At 39.5% G+C, this 24,916-nt stretch overlaps 2 protein-coding genes across 4 annotated transcripts in view; one reads left to right on the top strand and one right to left on the bottom strand.

Moving 5' to 3' along the window:
• TOR1AIP1 (torsin 1A interacting protein 1) overlaps nucleotides 1–7,268 on the bottom strand; it is a 39,777-nt gene extending 32,509 nt beyond the window's left edge. Inside the window, exons 1-4 of one of the 2 annotated variants that reach the window (XM_028121502.2) lie at nucleotides 6,356–7,268; nucleotides 4,604–4,681; nucleotides 1,631–1,690; nucleotides 685–729 (exon numbers count right to left, since the gene is read on the bottom strand). In XM_028121502.2, the coding sequence (XP_027977303.1) occupies nucleotides 685–729; nucleotides 1,631–1,690; nucleotides 4,604–4,681; nucleotides 6,356–6,842 (670 nt within the window). In that variant the 5' untranslated portion in view covers nucleotides 6,843–7,268. The remainder of the gene's footprint in view (nucleotides 1–684; nucleotides 730–1,630; nucleotides 1,691–4,603; nucleotides 4,682–6,355) is intronic. The other variant, XM_028121501.2, reaches the window with a different exon arrangement.
• The window catches only part of LOC114222830 (torsin-1A-interacting protein 2-like), a 40,786-nt gene continuing 22,307 nt past the window's right edge, over nucleotides 6,438–24,916 (top strand). Inside the window, exon 1 of one of the 2 annotated variants that reach the window (XM_028121504.2) lies at nucleotides 6,438–6,524. The gene's annotated coding sequence lies outside the window, so the exon portion shown is untranslated. Of the gene's footprint in view, nucleotides 6,525–11,365; nucleotides 11,575–24,916 lie in introns of those variants that run through there. The other variant, XM_028121505.2, reaches the window with a different exon arrangement.

Genomic DNA, 24,916 nt, shown 5'->3' with positions numbered 1-24,916 from the left:
TGAGAAACTCTGGTGGGTATGAGTACACATGAGTTGCATACTGCAAGGAACATTTTCAGTACCCAGACACTAAATCCTGAAGTCTCTAAGAAATCAGCCTGAACTTAAGTGAAAGATGAATTTCAAAGAAGTTGCAACAAGTTATTAAAAAAAAGGAAGCGTCCTTCCTTTTGACTCATCTCTAAACTTAGAAAAATACTGTAACTTAAAACTAAGTCCAACCACAATCAATGTAGGTTCACTCTTGGTATCTTATGTCCTACACCAAGGCAAACACTGGAAAAGCATTTAAACCAATTCAACAAACATGGCAAAGGACACTGAACTTACTATGAAAAACATCTAGAATTTACTTTCTAAATCAAGAAAAAATGTGAGCATGTAAGTTGAGATCCCCTTTTCTCTCAGCAGTGTGAATTTAACAAAGTCTAATTAATAAAAATTAAAATGTATTTGTTATTACACGTTCATATACGAATTTAAATTAATATGACAAAAGACATAATTTCAGATAGAATAAAAACCAGGGTGATTAAGAAAGATCATGGCCATAGGGACAGTGTCCCACAAGCTGAGATAATGAACAAAGTAATATTCTCAAGCTCACGACTAAATGTGTATATTCCTGTATTCTGGTAATGAAAATCCTCAAAAAGAACCTATAAGAATTAGAGATAAACAAACCTAATTCACTCATTTTAGTATTTCCATTTGTTTTGTATGCCGAATCTGCAAGAGAGATAGCAAGAAAATGATTAGAGCTTAAAAGGAAATGCATCATATGGTTCTTTACCACAAGTTCATCATCAAAACCTTAACAGATCTTTATCATTATAATACTTAAAATAACAGTTAGCCATCCATCAAAAAAAACCATCCTAATTCTTTCTTAAAGAAAAGGACTGAGGAGTAGAAACCTAATGTGAAGATAAATAAGGTTCTTTTTTAGTTTCCATGAGAAAGTACCCTAATAAACTCTGAAAATGAAGCAAGAGTAGACTGCTTGGAATGACTTTACTAGTTTTCTTTTATAGTCAAGAAATCAACTTAAGGGCAACATTTCTTAGAGGTTTTAGTCAAAAAGAAATATAAATGAGGCAGAAAAATTTTATAGCCCTGAGCTATTAAAGCCTCAGTCTTGTTTTTTTTTAGTAGCATTATGCTGGGAAAAATAAAAAGTCCCTGATCCTAGTTTAAAATCATCATGCTAACAAAAAATATCATAGCAACATATTAAGAACAACCTCTTAAAAAGAATAAGAAAGCCCTTTATATATGTATATGGAAAGATGTGTTAATATATTAAATAGAAATAAACACAATTAGGAAGGTGCAGAAAAGAGTGTTTATTGGGCTAACATTTGTGTTAAGAAGGGAGGAAAATATTTATACATGAGTTTCCTTGTATCTCCATAAAATATCTCTAAAAAAATACCTAAGAAACTGAAAACATTGGTTGCCTCTGATGAGGAGACTGAGTGCGTAAAGGACAGAGAGGGCAGGGAGATTTTTCATTGTATATTTATAATAACTTTTAAATTCTGAACCATATGAATACACGTGCTAACCTATTTAAAAATAAAACTATATTTATAAAACAGTTAAACCAACAGACAAAATAATCTCTTACCAGATCTTGGACTTCTTAGAGGGGGTCTACGCAGGCTGATTATAGGATCTTCACTCACCACTAATATAGGAAAACATTTAAAAAAAATATGAAATGAACAAATAAACAAGTAAACAATAAACAAATAAATTATTGTTGTCTCCAAAACAAAACAGATAGTGAGGGAATGATTTCCATTTCAGTGAAAATGATCAGGCACTATATGAATGGATGTTGACAAAGGGATACCTGCACTGATAGAAACTTTGAGCAGATGACTTCCCTAAATCTTTCAGCTCTCAGATTTTATGAAATATCTACCTTAGTTGCTAGTACTTCACACATCAGGTATTTAAAACTTAAAGAATTACCTTTAAAAATAAATCTTGTACATGTTCATAATCCCATCATTACAACTTCCTTCTTTTCCTCTTCTGCATTCCCACCCTTTTCAGATTTAGTTAAACCTAAAGCTCAACTTAATCTATAGGCATCAATTACTATTTCAGTTCCATCTTTTAAGAAGCATTTCCTGTATGCTCGCCTTATATAAGATACTTGAAGGAGAAAGAGTACCAAAGAGAGGTATTAGAGAATAAAATAGCAAGTATCCTTCTTCTGTAGCAATCTTTGTCCCTTGCCTGCTTTTGCTCACCACCGCACACCCAGCATCTAGTGTGGGGACTGGCATAAAGTAGGTGCTCGATAAATATCTGGAGAATGAATGAATGCTCCAAAGAATCAAATGTTCAGCAGCCAAAGAATCAAATGTTTGTGATAAAATAGTAGGCATTAAAAAATAATTATCCATGATTATTTAGCTAGGAACCACAACTATTAGAACAAAAATATCTATTTAACTGTAGGAAAAATAAATGAAATTCTCCTAATATAATTTCATGTTGTAAAATTAGCTTCATGATTTCCAGTAAAGAATGAATCTGATCGCAGAACAGTCATGTAAGTATACATGGACTGAACCGGATGAACAACCCAACAGCTATTTTAATGTGAAAACAATTCAGTTCTGGGACTTCTAACAATAAGAAGAGTTCAAACTGTATCCGTCTTCTAAGCTAATATAATCAACGTTTAACATGACTTACAAAAACAGGATGACAAATGATGTAGTTGTCTTTATTAGGTTGTTTTAGAAGGTGGCCCCTTGGTTTAGGTCTTTATTTTTTAAAGATTTATTTATCTGAGAGAGAGAGACCATGCGTGCAAGTGAGGGAAGGGACAGAAGGAGAGAATCTTTAAGCAGATTCCCCACTGAGCAGGGAGCCCTATTTGGGGCTCAATCTTATCACCCAAGAGATCATGACCCATGGTAAAACCAAGTCGGATGCTTGACTGAGCCATCCAGGCGCCCTTCAAAGTATTTTTCTAAGAGAGTTTATAACCCTTTTTTTTTTTGACAGTGAGAGAGACAGCGAGACAGGGAACACAAGCAGAGGGAGTGGGAGAGGGAGATGCAGGCTTCCCGCTGAGCATGGAGCCTAATGCGGGCCTCGATCCCAGGACCCTGGGATCATGACCTGAGCCAAAGGCAGACGCTTAACGACTGAGCCACTCAGGCGCCCCGAAGAGAGTTTATAATCTTAACACAGTAATATAGGCATCAAATATAAAGGGTATGTTTATTTGGAACTAAACTTGAACTTTATTCTAAATTGAGAACAGAATAGGTCAAATTATAAAGCATAATTTTTTTTTTTTTAAGATTTATTTGAGTTAGAGAGAGAGTGTGTGCGCACGTGCATGCATAGGAGGAGGAGCAGAGGGAGAGAGTCTCAAGCAGCGAGCCCAATGTGGGGCTCGATCCCAGGACCCTGAGATCATGACTTGAGCTGAAATCAAGAGTCTGACGCTCAAATGACTGAGACACCCAGGCACCCCAAAGCATAATCTTATCAGAAGCAATGGATAAGGAAACAAGTCAAGATATGTTATTAAAAAAAAAAAAAGCCAGGGATGGTCAGTTTCATAGTTACGATTATTTACAGTTGTGGGACTTTCCTAATATCAAAAAAAGCAAACTGAAAATAAATAGAACTAAAAACTAAAAGGATACTAAGCATTAATAACTGAACTAAATCCTTTCCCCTGCTTTTCAAAATAATTTAAATGGTTTTTAAAACTCAAGTAGACTATCAATGTAGCCTACTTCTATGTTACATTGATACTAAGATACAAATATTTCTACACTTTAACATCTCTGAAATTGGGATGCATCATACCATCTATGGCATATTATAGTTTAATTGGCAGTATTTCTTCTTTCTAGGTGGTACATAAAAAAATGATGGTAGATCTTACAACTGATGACATTTTAGATTTGATGAAACACTGACCATATCATGTCATGATTTTACTATCTAGACTACTTAATCCATTTTATTTTATTTATTTTTTTAAGGAGGCACCATGCCCAAAATGGGGCGTGAATTCATGACCCTGAGATCAAGAGTCCCATGCTTTACTGACTGAGCCAGCCAGGTGCCCCCCACTTAATCCATTTTAAATGGAAAGTAGTGTGACATAATCATGCACACCACACTTAACGAACTTCACTGAGTAGCTAATTATTACACAAGAGAGTGACAATGAGGTGCTTAGGGAAAATGAAAAGGCTTTGGAGAAGACAAACCTGGGTATGAATTTTGGTTCCATCATATATCATGTAATCATAGGGAAGAGTCTTAGCTTCTCTGAGCTCCAGTTTCCTCACCTATAAAATCGCTACATTGATCCTGCAGAGTTATGTGAATGAATGACGATACACAAAGTGGCAGGTAATTAGTAGTTACTCAAGTATCCATCCCATCTTTTCTTGACATATGCCTATATGGCTTAATCCAATAAACAATCTACAGAGAAGATTCACCGAACCGCCGAGTAAGTTATGATTTGGGACCCTTGATGAACCAGGCTACCATGTGTACATAAAAAAAAGTTGGCAGATAAGGCAAAAAACAAAATCACTTTTCTTACCCGGAGTTTCTTGTGTTCTCTGGATAGTTTTCTTTGGGACTGTTTGGCTTAAAACAGTTTGTGAAGATGGTTCGTCCTCTAAAGAACAGACATGACTTTTGTCAAAATTCAGAATATATGACGTGGGTACAGATTATGCACCTTAACAGCAATATATAAGCAGAAATGCAAGTAATTCATTTCTTTAGAAATGTGTAATTAGATCTACCAAAATTTAGGAATTTGGGTATAACTTCTCAAAGCTATATAAAAAATAAACTCACTTTGGATGGTTTACAATGAGTATATTACTTTAGAAATTTAAAAGATGGGCCACAGTTTCAGAAATGATGTGGAAGAATGGAGAAGTGTGAAAAATGTTTAGAACCTTATAGATTTACTAAAACAGAAATAAACCCTTTATGTATTAAAAAAAAGTTAGCGTATATAACTGCACTAGGCTCTGTGGCAGAGTCAATATAATGTAACCTATTTATTGCCTACCATGTGCAAAGAGGTCTTCAGATATAGAAGGAGATAAAATTAACCTAACTTCAAAGATGATGGGATCTTTGTCTTCAGGAAGCTTCTAATCTTAAAAGAGAGATAAAACTAAGTGGGCTAAACTCTCTTGAGTAGCTACACCCAATAGCAACTTACATCCCTTTAACATAGAGTTTTCAAAATCAACTCATCTTCAAATGTGTCAGCACTTCATGTGTCAGGTACAAGCGTTGCTTATTAACTCTGCTCTGAGCTGAAAATCCACCTCTCCATATCTATCAATGGGCTACCATTAACTATGTAATCCCATTGTGATTAAAACCCCCGGATTTTTAGCTCACAGGTGCCTTACGTGGGGCTAACACGAAACTTCACCTGTGACTCAGTGTTAGCTGGGGGAGAAGGAGGAGGGTGGGAGAGGATGGCTTAAGGGAGTTGCTTCACCTGTGACCTACCTAAAACTATACACTCGCCTTGCCAGTATCCTCTCGGACCCATTTAGTGGAAAACTAATTAAAAATCTCGTTTTGTCGAGCTACTTAACCAATGAGATCACATCGAGGGCCCCGAACGTGGCGAAGTTTTACAGAGTCCACCATACTTGAGACAGAGCTCAAGTTTATCAGGCATTAGGGATCCTCAAGCTCAGGATACCTGCCTTACCCCACCTCAGTGTATTTGGGTGGGGTCTCCAGTCAACTCACCAACGAAGCTCTCTCTCGAAACGCCCACTCACCAAATTTCCCCTCCCTCTCCCCCCGACAAGGGTGGCTATGGAAAAGGACTGGAAGGTTACATCGGAACCATAACTCTCAGCCGGGGGCTTCTGGCCTCTGAGAGTTAGAGGAAATGGAAGTGGCTTTGGTAGCAACATCCGTAGGACAGAGGGAACCGAAATGAAACCGAGCCTGAAGTGTTTCCCTGTCCCGCCAGCACCCAACTCGCCACCCCCCTCCCCGTGAAGGCCTGAGAAAGTGGCAATTCGGAGCCCCTGAGGTCGATGCCCAGGGATGCGCAGAGCACCCGGCTCAGGTCGCTCCGCCAGACCGCCTTTCCAACCCTCCCGCCTCGGGTTGAGGCGGACCCCGCGTGGGGGCGCCAGTCCATCCGCGCCGCCGAGCCACCCGAGCCCGGGCGGGGATGAGCTGGGCGGGGATGAGCTGCGCGGGGACGCACGCCCGCCCGGCACGCGCACACACTCCGCTTGCGCCCGCGCGCTGCGCTCGTTTTCCGGCTCACAGCTGAGACTGTTACCTCCGGCGGCCTCACCTTCAGAGGAATGAGAGTCCCGTAACCCTCTCCTGGTCGTAACCGGAGACGGGTGGAGCAGGGACTGGTGTGACTGCTGCTGTTGCTGCTGCTGCAGGCGGGTAGTCCTTCGTGTGTTCATCTCCTCGGCCCCCTGGAGTCGCGGCTGCCTCCGCTGCCGAGACCGAAGGTAGTAGGCGCTTTCTCTCACTTCCTCTTTCGCAGAATCAGGCCGGAACTCTTCTAGCGGGACTCGTCTTCTCGCCGGGGACTTTTCTTTGGCCACTCGGGGCTCGAAGTCGCCGTACACTTCTGGCGGCTTTTCTGAGAACCTCACTTCCCGCCGGCCGTGACGCGACGGCGAAGGAGTTCCGTACGCAGGCGCGTCACTGCCGCCGCCATTTTGAGGGGCGAGCCGGAGCTTTCCCTCCCGTATGGGGGCCCGGGGTGTGACGTACATCCCCCATCCTTCCCTCCCCGGCTCCGCCCGCCGCCCGTCCCCCGCCATAGTTGTTGACGTAGCTTGAGTCGATCGCGAGGGTGGTTTTGGGGTCCTTAGATTCTCTTGCCGTTGGTGGCGACGACTCTTCGGGGTATTGGGCGGTGGTCGTGGCGGTCAGGGAGGCAGTTGAGAGTCGCCGGGGCCACCGCCTGCGTCGTCGCTGCTGTGCTGCAAACCGGCCTCTGGGCCCATGGTGTGTCCTGAGGGCTGTGGGAGAGGCAGTGCCTCTGCCGGGTCAGCTGTTGCGGGTCACTCCCGCCTCTTGGCTGAAGGCACCAAAGAGGAGGAGAAGAGGGAGGACGACGTCGCTGTCCTTGGCCTTGGGGGAAGGAGGGAGGGAGGGGACGACGGAGAAGGGACAACTGGCTAGGCAGACTGCCTTTTCTAAACCCAGCTGCTCGTGGCAACTGTTGCCCGGACGCAGGAGGCGCCGGTCCTGGCCCCCGGTTCCGAGGCTCTTGAAAAGGCCGAGCCAAAGTTGGGTGGAGAAGTTTCTGTCCTCGCCCCCAGGCTGTTGCGCAGTTTTCCTGGAACCTTTTTGACCGACTGCTAGCTTAGCCATGCCTTTCTAAGTGTTTCTAGTAGGAGTGATGGTTTAAAGATACTTCTGCAAGTGCCATCTTTTCTTGGAAAAATTTTTAGTTTTAAGCCCCTTATGAAGGCAGCCAGTTTTAGTTTTTAAATCGCCGGTTGAGAGTGCAAAATCGTATCTACAGACACACACGGGTGGATTTACATTTGCAGAATTTATGCAGTCTTATTCCTGGCTTTCGTATAAAAACTCTATTCCAGTAGCGCTGTTCAGAAACCTTATTAGGGCTGTGTTACGGACTTTGAGAAATAAGCGAATACTTTGATTAAATAAGAGCAATGTAATTTTAACTTGTGGTCCATTATTTTGATTTTGGGTATGATTTGATCTACTAAATTTTACTTAGGGTTTCCTGCCTTTAATTTACCGAGTAAGAAAACATGGTAGGGCGCCTGGGTGGCTCAGATGGTTAAGCATTGGCCTTCGGCTCAGGTCATGACCCCACGGTCCTGGAATCGAGTTTGTTCCGCATCGGGCTCCCTGCTCCTTGGGGAGCCTGCTTCTCTCTCTCTGCCCCTCCCCCCTGTCTCATGAATAAATAAATAAAATCTTTAAAAAACAAAAGAAAATAGGGTAAGAGCTATTTGTTTCACCTCTCTATACCATATTTACAGATGTGGTTAATTGCAGTTATTTAGCCAGATTAAACATGGAGAAGGTTAATATTTGGGAGAAAGATTAATATTTACCTCAAACATACACACTTTTTTTTTTTTTAAGATTTTATTTATTTGACAGAGACACAGCGAGAGAGGGAACACAAGCAGGGGGGAGTGGGAGAGGGAGAAGCAGGCTTCCCGCTGAGTAGGGAGCCCTATATGGGGCTTGATCCCAGCAGTCTGGGATCATGACTTGAGCCCATGGCAGACGCTTTAAGGACTGAGCCACCCAGGCGCCCCCACGCTTGTCTTCTTGAAGGGCTTTCTAGAATTGAATTTAGTCAGTAGATTTAAGAAATTGTAATTTTGGGAACCAATTACAATGAATGATTCTGAAAACTCTGAAGATGTTTATTTCAGGTATTTTAAATCACCTTAGAATGTTTTTCAGCGACTCATTTGCTTAAACTGGACAAAAATTTCAATTTAATGAAATCTTCAGGTGTATTGTTTTCACTAATAGTTCATAAATTTGGCCGCAGACACAATTACATGCTTTAGAGTCACCCAGATTTTAGCCTGTCAGGAGCTTAGTTTTGTTTATAATATACAACATAGCCAGAGAAACTGGAGGAAGAGTAACAAAGGAGATGCTACTAATTTTTTAATCTTTCATTTTAAGGGAAAATTAAAAGCGTATTCTCCTTTGCCAGCTCGGGTTAAATGATACAGTGTTTGGGAAATTTGTGGGACTTAATTCTTCTCTGATAAAATACTGAAAAGATTGATACTTGGTAATACCAGGCTTTGATTTTATTTAAGTAATGATTTCTCTATAAGGTGCCTATTATATTGCTCATTATTAACATAATAGAAGTTTCATAGTGTAATTATTACAGAATATAAAACTATAGTATTAATATACAAAGTTCGTATTATGAACATTAATGCATATTTAAGTACCTCTTTAAAACATTTACCAGTACAGTTTATTTTTTTTTTAAGATTTTTTATTTATTTATTTGACAGAGAGAGACATGATGAGAGAGGGAACACAAGCAGGGGGAGCGGGAGAGGGAGAAGCAGGCTTCCCACTGAGCAGGGAGCCCGATGCGGGGCTCGATCCCAGGACTTTGGGATCATGACCTGAGCTGAAGGCAGATGCTTAATGACTGAACTGCCCACGTGCCCCACCAGTACAGTTCCTATGTAGAAACTTGGACACAGACTTTTAAACTTAGGTTTGGGGACATATTAAAAAAAGAAAGGACAAGAGGTTCTGTATATTACTGAACAATCAGAGAAGATGATCTTCATGTTACTGAATAATCAGTACTGTGTTATACAAAATCCTTGTAAAGGCTTAGGAAAGAAACTAATGGCTTTGGCTTTCCAAAAAATTCAGGAATCTTAAAATCAGAGGCGCATGGTAACTTTAACGTTAACACATGTATTTGCTTAGGATTTTCCCTCTTTAGGTAATAAGAATACATATTCTTGTGTATATACGTGTCTCCCACACCTAGCAACCTTACAAATAACAACTTTCGTTACTAACTGTGAGGTAAAGCTAAACTCTTGTCAAACCCGATTTTCTGCTGTAGATGTTTTCCAAACTACAAGGGTGGCCCAAAAGAGGTGACATTAGAGGCAGTAGATTCATAGCCAATAGTAGAAGGGACTTGCTGGGTCACCAATACCAAGAAGGGGCATGAGCTCTGGATGTTAGACAGTTACCTCAGGAATTTGAAATATATAGAGGAATTCAGTGGATCACAAGAGAAGACAGGTAAGAGAAGAAATGATTATAACAAGGAATTTAATTCATACATTTATCAAACATCTGTGTTGCCACAGCATAGATGTTTGATAAATGTATGGATTAAATTAATGTGTATTCTTTACCCTTAGGGAATTTGCCATTTATTAGGGGAAAGATACACACAAAAAATTATAATTCAGATTAAATAACTGGCATCAATTTATATACCTAGCTGTTATCCCTAGGTCTAGAAATCTAGTGTTGTTGACAGTGGATTTCTAAAGCAGCTATTCTAAAGGAAACATTTTATTTTAAAATAAAGTAATTTTTGTACATGAGTTTGTTTAGGGTAAGCACAAATCCATTTATTTACTTAGAAAGCATCTATCAATTCTTTGTGCATACTCACATTTCTGGTCAGGTAGGGAAAGAACTTTATATCTTAGTAGAAAGGCAACATTGTTATTAATAAGTTAAAGATAATTAAAATATTAAGAGAAAGTAAAGAAATAGTAGCTAACTCCATTTATTCCCCATTCTCACAAGTGATAGGAAAAATATTTTAAAGACTGTTAATACAAATGAAAGCGTCTAGCTAGAAATGTTATACTGAAATTTTAAAAAGTTAAATTCGACAAAGTGGGATATATTCTTCCACTTATTCTTTGTTGAATTAGAAATTGCAGTCAATTATTAAGCAGCATCTAGGAGTGTTCCCAAATTCTGTGATTTCTGCAGAAAGAATGAGAAGATGAAGGCACCAAAAATCATCACTACATGAAGAATCATTAACCAAATAAATGTTTGAGCTTCTGCTATGTACTAGACAAACCCTGTTCTATGTGCTGAGGATATAGCAGTGAAAGAATACAACCAAAATACAACCCTCCTTGCCTTGGAATTTACATTCTATGGGAGTCAGATAAAATCAAAGTAAGTAAAATAGTGTATTGGTCAGAAATGTTATGGAAAAAATGAGGAAAGGAAAAGTGAGCTTTAAGAGGGATTTCTTCTGTGTTGTTTTGTGTTGGTGTTGGTCAGGAACAGGAATTTTAGACTTACTTCATTGCCCATGACCGATCATGTGTTCTAGGGTAAATTCCTTGCCCTTTCTCAGTCTTCACATTTATAGAATTAATCAAAATAAGAGCTATTTTTTATTCATCATTTACTACTATCGTTTAGCAGATACCCTTACCTTCATTAATCAGCACGTTTACTCACAATAACCTTATGAGGTATGTAAGAGCCTTGTTCCCATTTGACGCAAGCAAACTGAGGTTTGGATTAAGCAACTCGTTTGAGGGGGACACACCTAGTAAAAGTAGAGGCTGAGTTTCAAGTCACGTCTGACTGGTGTTTGCTATTACTGGGTAGTGCCCCTCACTGAGTTGGTTCCACGGGTTGTTCCAGCCTGTAAATTTGTAAGTGCTAGAGTTGGTGGTTGTCTTGCAAAAGTGCGTGCCTTCCTGTGGATCTGCAGGGGCACTGGACGCCGGCGGTTCTGTTGCGCGTACTCACCACGCCCCCCGCCCGGGCTCTGGATGGGGAGTAGAGGGAGGGGGGTGCGCACTAGGAAGGAAGAGGGGTGGGCCGACTACCAGTCCCAGCATTCCGCGGGCTCCTCCCCTCCCCACGGAGGTCGTATCACGTGGACAGGGACTGGGACGACATTCTGCTCGGCTGCGTCCGAGGAGGGGTGCAGCCCGCGTCGTGGAGCAGAAAGAACACCCGAAGGGCTTCCCTGACGTTGACAGTTGACGGTTTAAGACCCTGCTAGAATTTGTAAGTAGATAAAATGTATATACAACTTTTCCATGTGCTAATATTTTCTCAGATATCTTCTTTGGAAAGATTTTTCCAAAATGATTCCTCCCCACCCCCACCTCCCTACCGCAGAAAACCTTAAACGGAGCAGTTTGGGGGCATATTTTTGTTTTGGAGTAAAAGAAGAGAAATCAAATCCTATAAACATTAAACAGATTAAGGTGGGAATAAATGTTTGATTTGGACTTCGAGACAAGAAGCTCAGAATATAAACGGGAAATTGGCTAGTGCAGGTGGCGATTACTCCCTTTACCTGCGTGCCTAACAGGATCTCGTTATTCGTTTTTATCCTTATAAAATAGTACTCTCCCTCCACCTTTTTTAGCCTTAATGGTGCTAAAAGGGCTAAGTTTGAAGTTTTGGTAAGACCCTACAATTATTACTTTGTTTACTTATTCTATATATATTCTCAGTTGCATTTCATACCCGTTGTGAAAGTTTACCCCTTTTTCCTTCAAGAAAGTGTATAGTACTCTATCAGTAGTGCTTGTTAGACTTTGTACATAGGTACAGGAGTTTTCTTAATCTAATTTTACATACTGCTTTTGTTTCAGTTTTACCTGTCTCTAGGTTTTAGAACATTTTATTTTGGATCTGTATGAGAAATCCTTTACTTGTCTCTTTTTTTTTTTAATGAATTGGGGCTGTGGGGGGGGGCGGGGAAAAGAATTAGGGCCATGGAATCTATCCATTTGTATCAGTTTCACTTTTTAAAGCACATGATTAGCCTATACATGGCCAGTGGAAAATCATTTAATGAAAAAAGGAACTTCATGGTACAAGAACTAAGAATGTTCTTGGAAGTGCCTGTGTGGATTACAGCGGTTTGAAAACTGACATTTGCTATGGAAACTTTAAGTGAGATCCTCTCCTCAGTAATTTTTATTATGTTGAAGCAGAGTCCACAACTTGATTACCACTTTTACTGCTTGTTCATCACATAACGATGAGTGACTCACTTAAGCTCTGTTTCATTTATCTTCCTTACCAGCATAGAGAAAATACTGGCCCTAGAGTCGAGTAACTTACAAATTTAGCTAATAAGATTTGAGGATTTGGGGGTATTTTAATAATGTATTGTGTCTTGTATGTAATTTGTTTTTGCCCAAGAAGTTATTTTAAACTGTATACCATGGAAATCCACGTTTCTCTGAAGTGCCACTTAAATTTCCTGAAGGGAAGTTTGTTCAGAGAAGCCTTACCTGCTTTCTGTTTCTCATTTTGTATATGGAATTTAATTGTGTTAAGGGGCGCCTGGGTGGCTCAGTTGTTGAGGGTCAGCCTTCGGCTCAGGTCATGATCCCAGGGTCCTGGGATTGAGCCCCACATCGGACTCCCTGCTCAGCGGGGAACCTGCTTCTCCCTCTCCCACTCCCCCTGCTTGTGTTCCCTCTTCTCGCTGTCTCTCTCTCTGTCAAATAAATAAATAAAATCTTAAAAAAAAAAAATTTGTGTTAAAATTTTGTTAGTATTCAACGTCTTATGGCTACTATTGTGTCCCAGAAGACTTAAGTCCACATAGTGAACATACTTTAAGTTTTACACAGCAAATCAAGCTTTTTGTGAATAAAGGTGATGGCCTCAACATTGGTCATGAGTATAGAGTTTGGAGTCAGAGCTGAGTTTGAATTCCTGTTCTGTCACTCTGTGACTTGGGCAGTTTGCTGTATTGCTCTGAGCTCCTTTTCTCATCTGCAAAGTGGAGAGTCACAGGGTTATTTGGAGTATTAAATAGGACAGTTTAAGGACTCAGTAGATGGGAACTGTTAATACTAATTGGGCGACTTTCCTCTTTGCTAATACTAAAGAAGTTGGTCCATGATTTTGATAATCAAAATAGAAAGGAAGAAAATTCACCTATAATTTCAACAGATCAAATTTTTTTTAAATATACTCATTTAGCCCTTGACTATAGGTATACATAATGTAAATGTAATAACCTTTTTGCAAAAAGTAAAAAATTTAAAAGATTGGTTTTTTAATTTCTGAGAGTTTTGTTTTAACTATATAAATAGAGTTGTCTGGGTCTGCCTTTATTCTGATCTATTAGTGAAGAAACAGCAGAACTTTCCTTTAGCACAGTTTCCACTTGCTCTCCCCATTCCAAAAAATAAAACCTCTAGTGGCACTGTTATTTAGTAATTCAAATAATAATAGTTTTTGAGGGCTTCTTTTGTGCCCTCATAGTGGCAAATGTAGCATGTTATCTCTTTAACCCTCACAATGCCTCTTATCTAGGTAGTGTTATTCCTTTTTGTGGTAAAGAAAATGAAGGCATAGAGATGATTTCACCAACAATTGCTCAGGCCCAGGTAGTCTGACTTCAGAGGACAGTGCTGCAAGAGATTTATCTTTGCAGCTTCAGCGTATGGTTGTTAAGTCATATATGTAGGCAGGAATTGATCCTGGAGGCTGACTTACAACTTTTTTGTATAAAAGTATAACAGTATCTGTAACTACTGTAACCACTTCAAAAAATTTTTATAGGAAAATAGTAAGAATAGGGAAGTACTGACTCTTTGAACAGATGAGGCGTTCACCTATAGTTTTATTAGTTGTGTCAGTGAAAGTATGATTTATTATATACAAGATGAGTTATTAGAGTAAGTTTTCTTTTTTTATTAAACATAGGGTCTACATTGAAGGAAAACTTCTTCAAAGCAGTGTTTCTCAAACTTTATAGTGAAGCCGTAAAATCATTTGACAAATCTTTTTGTTGTTAATTCTTTTATTTTTTTATTGTTGATCACCATACATTACATCATTAGTTTTTGATGTAGTGTTCCATGATTCATTGTTTGTGCATAACGCCCTGTGCTCCACGCAGAACGTGCCCTCTTTAATACCCATCACTAGGCTAACCCATCCCCCACCCCCCTCCCCTCTAGAACCCTCAGTTTGTTTTTCACAGTCCATCGTCTCTCATGGTTCATTTCCCCCTCCGATTTCCCTCCCTTCATTCTTCCCCTCTTGCTATCTTCTTTTTTTTTCCTTAACATATATTGCATTATTTGTTTCAGAGGTACAGATCTGTGATTCATCAGTCTTGCACACTTCAGAGTGCTCACCATAGCACATACCCTCCCCAATGTCTATCACGCAGCCACCCCATCCCTCCCACCCCCCCACCACTCCAGCAACCCTCAGTTTGTTGCCTGAGATTAAGAATTCCTCATATCACTGAGGGATTTGACAAATCTCTTAAAACATAGCCTGCGCCAGCCTCTCAAAAGATTCTGGTTAAAGGAGGTCTGGGATCGGGCCCAAGAATTTGCATCTCTAATATGCTCCAAGATGATGCTAATAATTTCCAGCTAATGAGTGTAGTAAGAAGACAGATATTAGCAGTGGCTCTCTAGATTGTTAGTTTGACAGTGAAACTTTGGTAAAGCACTGTCCTTTGCTAAAAGGACTGAGGATATTTTTTGAAACATAGTTGACTCCAGAGCTGAAGCAGGGAGCCTGGAACATCTGTAGTGCTTGAAATGAATGAAATGCTCAAAAAAGTTTAGGGGCTTGTTGAAAGGACACAGGAACCAATTTGAAGGAGCTTCTAATGGCCAAAGTTGGAACAATTTGAGCAACAAGATGAGTAATGGTAGTATTGGATATTAAGGCATGGAACAAAGTAAGTATCCATGTTGAATGGATATAGTCGAATAAACATATGGAAGAAGGGACAACTCTTACTGAAGAAGTCCGGTGAATGAATGAAAAGCAGGAAGTAGAAAATCATCAGACACACAGCACTGTAGTAATTATTGCAGACAAAATCTACCTGTAATGCTAGCGGATAGAAATTTGAGGAAAATCAGGATATTTACATGGTTTGAAAATATCTCTCCTAAGATAATTGTTAGTTGCAAAGCAAAAATAGTAACTTGGCAGTGGAGATACTGTATTAACCCAGTGATTGAAGTTAACATGACCTGTAGTAGGACATGGACATCATGAACTCAGTTATATGCTGTTAGAAGGATACAACATCATTTCTGTGGTGTTACTCTTGCCAAAAATGCAATCTGTTTATCTTTCTGATCATGAGGAAACATACAAACCCAAAGTGATCATTCTACAAAATAAGTGACCATTTTTTTCAGAAGTGTCAAGGTCACAAAGACTAAGTAAGTTCACAAAAGACAAAAGAAACTGTAAAGACTAAGAGACTGTCAACAGTTTAGAGATTCAGGAGAATTAACAACTAAATGCAATATGAGATCCCAGATTGGATCTGGAACAGAAAAAGGACATTAATGGAGAAACTGGTGAAATTTGAAGTCTGTAGTTTAGCTAACTGATTTGTACCAATGTTTCTTTTTTTTTAAGATTTTATTTATGAGAGAAAATACTGGCATACTATTTTTTTTTTTTAAAGATTTTACTTATTTGACAGAGACATAACGAGAGAAGGAACACAAGCAGAGGGAGCGGGAGAGGGAGAAGCAGGCTTCCCGCTGCGGGGGCTCGATCCCAGGACCCCGGGACCATGACCTGAGCCATAGGCAGACACTTAATGACAGAGCCACCCAGGAACCCCAATACTGGCATATTATGACAATAAATATGAGGCAGAGGAGGGGGCAAGACTTAGAAACTTAGTTTTAAATACAGATATAAATAGCTGTGTATTAATCTTAAAGGTTTTACTGCTGGTGTTCGAAATTGAAACTGTAGATAGACTTTGAACCATGACTTTAGGTCCATTAGAGCAAGGTCAATTGAAGTGTACGAATAAATGTCTAAAGCAGTTGTTCCCTTTTAGTGTATGCTAGCAGTCCACACATACACCTGCTTTGTCTGTTCCTGGAGTGAGAGGGGAACATTCAGCAGCTGTTTTCCTAACTCAGGATCATTTTTTTTGTTTGGCTCATGTGTTCTTCATAAGAGGGAACAGTGTATGTGGTAAGTTGTGCTGAAGATTGTTATCCATATGTCTTCTCTAACTGATTGCAAGACTACCGAATTAGAAATAGTTCCTCACAAAATAGTCTGAAGACTTTCTAAGGAGCGTTTATTTTCATAATATATTTTTAACAAAATTATCTTAGATTATGTGAATTTAAAAAGAAGGTTCCTGTTTATCCCCATGCTCCTTAATTTCCTGTCATGTAAATTCCAAACTACTTACAAAATATGAAACGTGAATGGTTTGACTTTGTGTATGAAACTTATCAGAGAAATTGTCTCGTATAAAAAATAGATATTTTTGATTATTGGTTAATCTTAGAATATAATACTCCATGGAGGAAAATAATTAAAATGGGAACTCACAGTTTAAAGCATTTATATTTTTTCTGTGCATCTGTCTTCTGATTTTATATATTATATGAGGAGTTAGCAGAGGCTGAATTCTAAGGGATATGTTTGCCTGGAGAAGTCACCCCAATCCTGACTCAGTCTGAGACTTATATTATCCTACCATAAAAAAGAGAATTTTTGTTTGTCAAAGGCGGTTTTGAGCTTGCTTACTAACATCCATTCAGGAAATAGCAAAGAATGAAATAGAATTAGGATATTTAGAGAAGATAATTATTTAATATGTATTAAACTGCCATTATTAGTAGATACAAATTTCAGTGGATTAGTTGCATTTTCATTTTGCAGCTAAAGTGCTATTTTCTAAATTTTCTCCTAAGTTTCAGGAAGAATCTTAAATTTACTGTAGTTCTTACACATAAAAAAACTTGATTTATGTTACCTTTTGTAAAGCATTTGTGCAGTAGAGAAACTCTTTAAACTTCGGTTTTTACCCACTTGGCAGGTTAAAAGGTTTGAAAACCTTGCTTTTTCGTGTGGGCCTTCCAGAATTTCCTAGGAACTCTGCATACAGTCTTTTAATATCTATCTGAAGGCCTTCAGCCTTTACCCAAAGCATCGCTTCCAATCTGGATTCCCTGGACATCTGGAAGTCCTGTAAGATTTTTCTTTATGTATCCAAAGTACTTGGCATTGAGCCAACTACTCAATGGCTCAATGGTACTACCAACTAAGTTGGTTTCCTCAGTAACGTAAACAGTTATGTTTAATAATCAATAGGGAAATGGTGGTTCTCAAGGTATTTTCAGCATTTCTACAAGCCTAACAGTAATCATATATTTACTATAAATCAACTGCTTTTAATGTAAGCTGACAACGACTTGAGGAAAGAAACAAATCCAGAATATCTAAATCTTTCCAACTTTATGATAGAGGCATTTTGAATATTTATCTGTAATTTACTGAAAATTTCTAAACCGGGTCTAGTAATAATAATTATCTTCTTTCTTAGAAGTTTTGATTGGCAGATTGACATTGGCAGACGTCTGATTAATAAAAATGAGAAAATGAAATTATTACAAGAACGCTGTTTGTTTAGACATCCTTCCAAAATGAGATCTGAGGAGGGGTGTGCTGGGATAAAAATTATATTTGGTAGTAAAATGATTAGGAACCATTAACAACCTAATGGTTTTGGGGAGTCTAAAAGTATTCTCTTTCCAGAAAAAAGCACAACTGTACATAAAAAATCTCAATGTAATTTCAGGGGATTCAGGACTCCCTAAACCTATCTTAGATCTTTTTCTGTGGTTGTGGAAAGTTGTGGTAGGTGATTTTTTCCACCCCCACCTCAGTATATACACACCACTGAAGAGTAGCGAACAGCTTGTGAAGGGGCTTTTTAAAGCTTAACTGTTGCTGTTTCAAAAAGGCGGTATCTTTAGTAGCTTAAGAGTACAGGCTCTGGAACCAGTCTGCCTGGATTCAGATACTGATTTCTCTGCAGTGACCTGTGACCTTTGCAAGTTGCTCAACCTCTCTGTTTCCTTAACTATAAAATTGATTATTGTAAGGATTGCATGAGTTAATATATGTAAAGTGCTTAGAACGGGTAGTGGTACTTGGTGTTAGTTACTGTTAGTAAGCATAATTATCTCACAGACAAAGGATTACTGTGGAATACCTGGCCATGTGAGGTTCTCTGGGCTACAACTTACTTGGAGGAAGGATTCCTTTTTCTAATTTAGCACAAAGGCGCCATGTGAAATAAAATCCTTGTACACAGATGCAGGCCTTGATGGGAATATGCCTAGATAAACTTCCTTTTCCATACCAGCATTAGGTAGGCTTCTCTTATTTTATTTTATTTTTTTTAAGATTTTATTTATTAGAGTGAGAGAGCGAACAAGCATGCACAAGCAGGGGGAACAGCAGGCAGAGGCAGAGGGAGAAGGAGGCTCCCCGAGGAGCAGGGAGCCTGATGCGGGACTCGATCCGAGGGCCCTGGGATCATGACCTGAGCCAAAGGCAGATGCTTGACCGACTGAACCACCCAGGCGCCCCAGGCTTCTTTGATTTCTATGAAGAGATAGTTGCTTACAATTTTATGAGAAAAAGATCTATATCCTTCTTTAAAAAAAAAAAAAGATTGTATTTATTTATTTTGAGAGAGAGAGGGAGGGAGCACAGCCAGGGGAGTGGGAGAGGGAGAAGCAGGCTCCCCGCTGAGCAGGAAGCTGAGCAGGAAGCTGAGCAGGAAGCTGAGCAGGAAGCGCAATGCGGGGCTCCATCCCAGGACCCCGGGATCATGACCTGAGCCGAAGGCAGACGCTTAACGACTGAGTCACCCAGGTGTCCCGATCTATATCTTCTGTAGTCTCTTTTTTCCTCCATATACTAGTCACCCTCTGGGCAAAGTACCTGCTGCTGCTCCTCTTGGCCACAATGTGGAATTTTGGTTTTGCTAAACCTCTTTTTCTAGACCATTGCTATTTCCACTCTACTCTTTTTTAAAATTATAACATATTGAATAGAGATTTTGTAAGCTGTTAGGACTTTAGGATACAGTGAACCTTGTACCTCCACTGAGTTAAAAAAAAATTTTGTTTTTTTAGATTTTTTAAATTTAAATTCAGTTAACTAACTTAGTGTATTATTAGTTTCAGAGGTAGAGTTTAGTGATTCATCAGTCTTATATAACACCTAGTGCTCATTGTATTGTGTGCCCTCCTAAATGTCTATCACCCAGTTACCCCATCAGCCCACCTCCCAAAATTATCATCTTTGAAATAGTTTGTATGCCTTCCCCAATCATATCCCCTTTCTTCTCCCATCAAAGGTATGATCATCCTTGTGCTTTTCCTTCTTTTCTTTATAGTTTTATTGAATATTCCTAAATAATATATTAAAGCTCTGCATAAATGGAGACTATAAGTGTGTGTGTGGAAGGAGATGTTCTACTTTTTATTTTTTTAGCTTAATATTCTTGAGTTTCTTCTGTGTCTGTATGTGCAATATTCCATTTACAGCCATAATGACAGGTTTTTCCCCACCACTGTAGTAAAGCAAATATCTCAGTAAAGGGAGTCAAGTCAATTTTTTGGTTTCCAGTGCATAAAAGCTATATTTACACTATACTATAGTGCATTAATCGTGCAATAGCATTATGTTTTTTAAAAATGTATATACCCTAATTAAAAAATAACTTATTGCTAAAAAAAATGCTAACCATTATTTGGGCTTTTAGTGAGTCATAATCTTTTTGCTGGTAGAGGGTCTTAGCTTGATGTTGATGGCTGCTGATGGCTGGGATGGCTGTGGCAATTTCCTAAAATAAGACAAGGGTGAAGTTTGCTGCATCAATTGAGCCTTCCTTTCATGAATGATTTCTCTGTAGCATGTGATCCTGTTTGATAGCATTTTACCCACAGTAGAACTTCATTTAAAATTGGAGTCAATCCTGTTAAACCCTGCCACTGCTTTATCAACAAAGTTATATAATACTCTCATTTTTTGTTGTCATTTCAACAGTCTTCACAACATCTTCACCAGGAATAGATTCCATCTCAAGAAACTACTTTCTTTGCTCATCCATAAGAACCAATTCCACATCATTTAGGTTTTATTATGAAATTACAGCAATTTACTCAAATCTTCAGGTTTGACTCCTAATTCTGGTTCTCTGGCGATTTCCACCACATCGGCAGTTACTTGCTCCACTGAAGTCTTGAAACCTCTCAGTCATCTATAAAGATTGGAATCAGTTTCTTCCAGAATCCTGTTAATGTTGATTTCGGCCTTTTCCCGTGAATCAGGAATGTTCTTTTTTTTTTTTTTTTTTTTAGTTTTATTTATTTGAGAGAGAGAGTGAGAAAGAGAGCACAAGAGGGGGTAGGATCAGAGGGAGAAGCAGACTCCCCGCCGAGCAGGGAGCCAGATGCGGGACTCGATCCTACCTGAGCTGAAGGCAGTCGCCTAACGAACTGAGCCACCCAGGCACCCTCAGGAATGTTCTTAATAGCATCTAAAATGGTGAATCATTTCCAGAAAGTTTTCAATTTACTTAGCCCAGATCCATCAGAGGAATCATTCTCTATGGCAGTCATAGCCATATTTCTGAAATAATAAGACTTAAAAGTCTAAATTACTCCTTGATTCATGGGCTGCAGAATGGGCATTGGGTTAGCAGGCACAAAAGCAACATTAATCTCATTATACATCTCCCTCAGAGCCCTTGGGTAACCAGATGCATTGTCAAGGAGCAGTAATATTTTGAAAGAAATCTCTCTTTGAGCAATAGGTCTCAACAGTGGGCTTAAAATACTCAGTAAACCATGTTGTAAACAGATGTGCTGTCATTCAGGGTTGGTTTTTCCACTTAGAGAGCACAGGCAGAGTAGATTTAGCATCATTCTTAAGGACCCTAGGATTTTTGGAATGGTCAGTGTGCAGTAACAAGAGTCGGCCTGTCCTTTGAAGCCAGGCATTGATTTCTCCTCTCTAGCTCTGAAAGTCCCAGATGGCATCTTCTTCCAATAGAAGGCTGCTTTAATCTACATTGTAAATCTGCTGTTAGTGTAACCACCTTCATTAAGGAAGTTAGCTGGATCTTCCGGATAACTTGCTGCAGCTTCTCCATCAACACTTGCTGCTTCACCTTGCACTGTTATGTTATGGAGACAGCTTCTTTCTTTAACCTCATGAACCCACCTCTGCTGGCTTCAGACTTCTGCTGCTGCTTCCTCACATCTCTCAGACTGCATAGAATTCAAGAGAGTGAGGATTTTGCTCTGGATTAGGCTTAGGCTTAAGGGAATGTCGTGGCTGGTTTGATCTTCATTCCAGACCATTTAAACTTTTTCCATATCAGCAGTAAGGCTGTTTCACTTTGTTATCATTTGTGTGTTCACTGGAGCAGCATTTTTAATTTCCCTCAAGAACTTTTCCTTCACATTCACAACTAAGCTGTTTGGTGCAAGAGGCCTTGTTTTCAGCCTGTCAGCTTTGGACATGCTTTTCGCACTAAGCATAATCATTTCTAGCTTTTGATTTAAAGTGAGAGGCGTGCAGCCCTTCCTCTCACTTGAATATTTAGGGACCGTTGTGGGGTTATTAATTCGCCTGATTTCAATATTGTTTTGTCTCCGAATAGGGAGGCCCGAGGAGAGGCCGAGAGATGGAGGAACAGCCAGTCAGTGGGGCAGTCAGAACACACACAACATTCATCAAGTTCACTGTCTTATATGGGCACGGTCTTGGACACCCTAAAACAGTAACAGTCGTAACATCAAAGATCACTGATCATAGATTACCATGGCAAATATAATTAATAATGGCAAAGTTTGAAATATTGTGAGAATTTCCAAAATGTAACATAGAGACACAAAGTGAGCAAATGCTGTTGGAAAAATGGTGCCGACAGACTTGCTTGATGCAGGGTTGCCACAAACCTTCAGTTTCTAAAAATGCAGTATCTGAGAAGCATAGTAAAGTGCAATAAAACGAGGTATGCCTGTACCTCGATTTATTTATCCATTTTACTGTTCATGGCCATTTTGGCTGTTTTGTTATTGCACGCAGTACTACCATGAATATTTTCATTCATGTGTTTAAGCACAAATTGCAAATTTTCTAGGGTATATACTTAAGAGTGGAATTACTGAGTTGTAGGAAACGCACATCTTCAGCTTTACTAGGTAATGCCAAATTAATTCCAAAAGTGGTTGTACTAATTTATGCTTCTATGGTATAAGGATTCAAATTATTTTTTTGTTCTTTTTATGTTTATTGGGCATGTACAGCAGTAAATACAAAAAACCTTGTTCTCAAGGAGTGTATATTTTCATAGAAACAAATAGCTAGAATATTTAATATATCAAAATGGAAAATATAAAGCAAGGAGAAGGGGATGTTATCTTGGCTGCTGTTGGATCCATATGGGGATTAGAGATTAAGGCAATGAAGTACAACCAGGAAGCCCTGGGCTTCGTTTAGTGGTCACCATAAACAGAGCTACAGGTATGATGAGATTGGCCGGTCCTGATTCTTTCAAGCCATTAATGGTAGTGAAGCTATGAGTGGGGCAGGGGGGGCAGTGGAGTTTGAGAATCGTGCTGGGAGCATTTTCAGGAGGCCCTCTTTACTCATTTATTAGTGGTAAGGCTAAGGAATGAGCGAGGAGGCTGGTGGATAAGTAATCTTATTCTGAGCACTTAGTGCTTTGGGGTCCCCTTTTGACTCTTGCCCATGGTGATTTAGAGGACCAGGGGAGGGGCTCTCTTGTCTGAAACATAAGGAACACTAAAGTTCTCTTAATTCAGGAATATTTGGAGCTCTAATGCTTTGTTGACTGTTGAAATTGGAGAAATGAAGGTTGGGGGAGGGTGGACTTAACTGAGTATTTGGAGCTTTAGGGCTCTGACACTGCCAATGGAGATGTGGAATCCTGGGGGTGGTGGGGTGGTTTTGCCTAGAGTATATACAACCCCAATTGTCAAACTTGTTAATTTTTGCCATGAAATAGTATCTTGTTGTGATTTAATTGCATAGCCCCTTTTCACTCTAAAAACCCAAAATTCTTTATCTTTTCAATGTTATCCTTGCCATATAACTTTTACTATTAACTTTTATGTTGAACCCCATGGTTGTGTGGGTTTTATTCATTGTCTGTTCCATGTACTAAACATGCAAGATTTCCCAGTTCAGTAACTGAAACTTTTGTGGTGCCTCTTGTCAGTAGACCCTCAGGGAAATCCGTTATGCCCTGTATTGTCACTACAAAGGTTATTGAGTCAGGAACCCTGCCATACCATCTGTTAACTTTGCCTGAGGAGCTGAGTTGGTAGCCCACACCTGTACATTGTTACCTAACCTAAGAAAATACTTCAGTGTACCTTCATTGACCTGTCTACCCTCATCCTGGGCTCTCATCAAAATAGGAGCCCTGTGTTGTAGCACTGTCAGAGGCTCTTCGGTTACCTTTTAAACTTGCCATTTTAAAATCTGAGAATCACAGCTACTGTTGACAGTCTGTAAGGAAAATGTTTTGTCTGACCACAACTAAGGCTGTCACTCCTCTGCTTTTCAGGCCAAATCTTTATACAGTTTTAGCACTCACGCCTTCCCCAGTGTCTCTACGTGCTCTCACAGGATCAAGCCTCAGAATTCACAAAAAGAACACTGGAGAAAAGCAAGGTATATGTCGTATTGTGGTATGTAGCACTCCCTAGGTGGCTATGCAGTTGTTGATACATCCTAGGACCCCACCTTTTTTACTTGTTATGTTCAGTGTCGTGAAGGAGTATGAAAATGATAGTATCTGCAAATTCCAACTGATTTCTAAATGTTTTCCAAGAATTGCTCGGGACTGTTGCTCAAGACTATACCTTACTTGCTTTCTTAAATTTGTAATGTGCATAAACCTATAAAGATAGATGTGGGTAATGAGACATGCCCTCTTGGTTTCTTTTTCAGCCTTCAAAAGGATTTCCTCCCAACTTCCTAGAGTTAGCTATTAAGAATATTTCCTGATGATTTTGTAAGCATTTTCCTGGATGGATTAAAGTCTGTTATAGAAAAGCAGTCACCATTGTTAAGGTTATCCCACACATTACAGGAATACCATATATGGTACCCATTTCACAGAAAAGATACACGAGAAATCTCAAGAGTTTTACTAGATTAAACATGATGATACACACTTTACTAGTACTAGAGGGCAGAAGGAGTTAGAAAAAAGAAACATAATCCTAAAAATATTAAGCTAGTACAAAAATTTTTTTAAAGATTTTGTTTGAGAGGGAGAGGGAGAAACAGATTCTCCGCTGAGCAGGGTTTCTGACATGGGGCTCGATCCTAGGACCCTGGGATCATGATCTGAGCTGAAGGCAGAGGCTTAACCTCCTGAGCCATCCAGGCATCCCAAGCTAGTACGAATCTTAAGTGAACCAAAACCCTTCCTAGTGCCCAAAATAAGCATAAGAATAACTCCCAGTGGATAAATTGGTGTGGATCCCCTATGAAATTGTCATAAAGAGACCCACAA

The sequence above is a fragment of the Eumetopias jubatus genome, unplaced genomic scaffold (genome assembly GCF_037043125.1).
Source record: "Eumetopias jubatus isolate StellerSeaLion01/CBP00866 unplaced genomic scaffold, mEumJub1_p1.0 scaffold_12, whole genome shotgun sequence".
NCBI classification, from domain to species: Eukaryota; Metazoa; Chordata; class Mammalia; order Carnivora; family Otariidae; genus Eumetopias; species Eumetopias jubatus.
The sequence above is the reverse complement of the archived record's forward strand: the minus strand, read 5'-3'. Positions and strand labels throughout refer to the sequence as shown.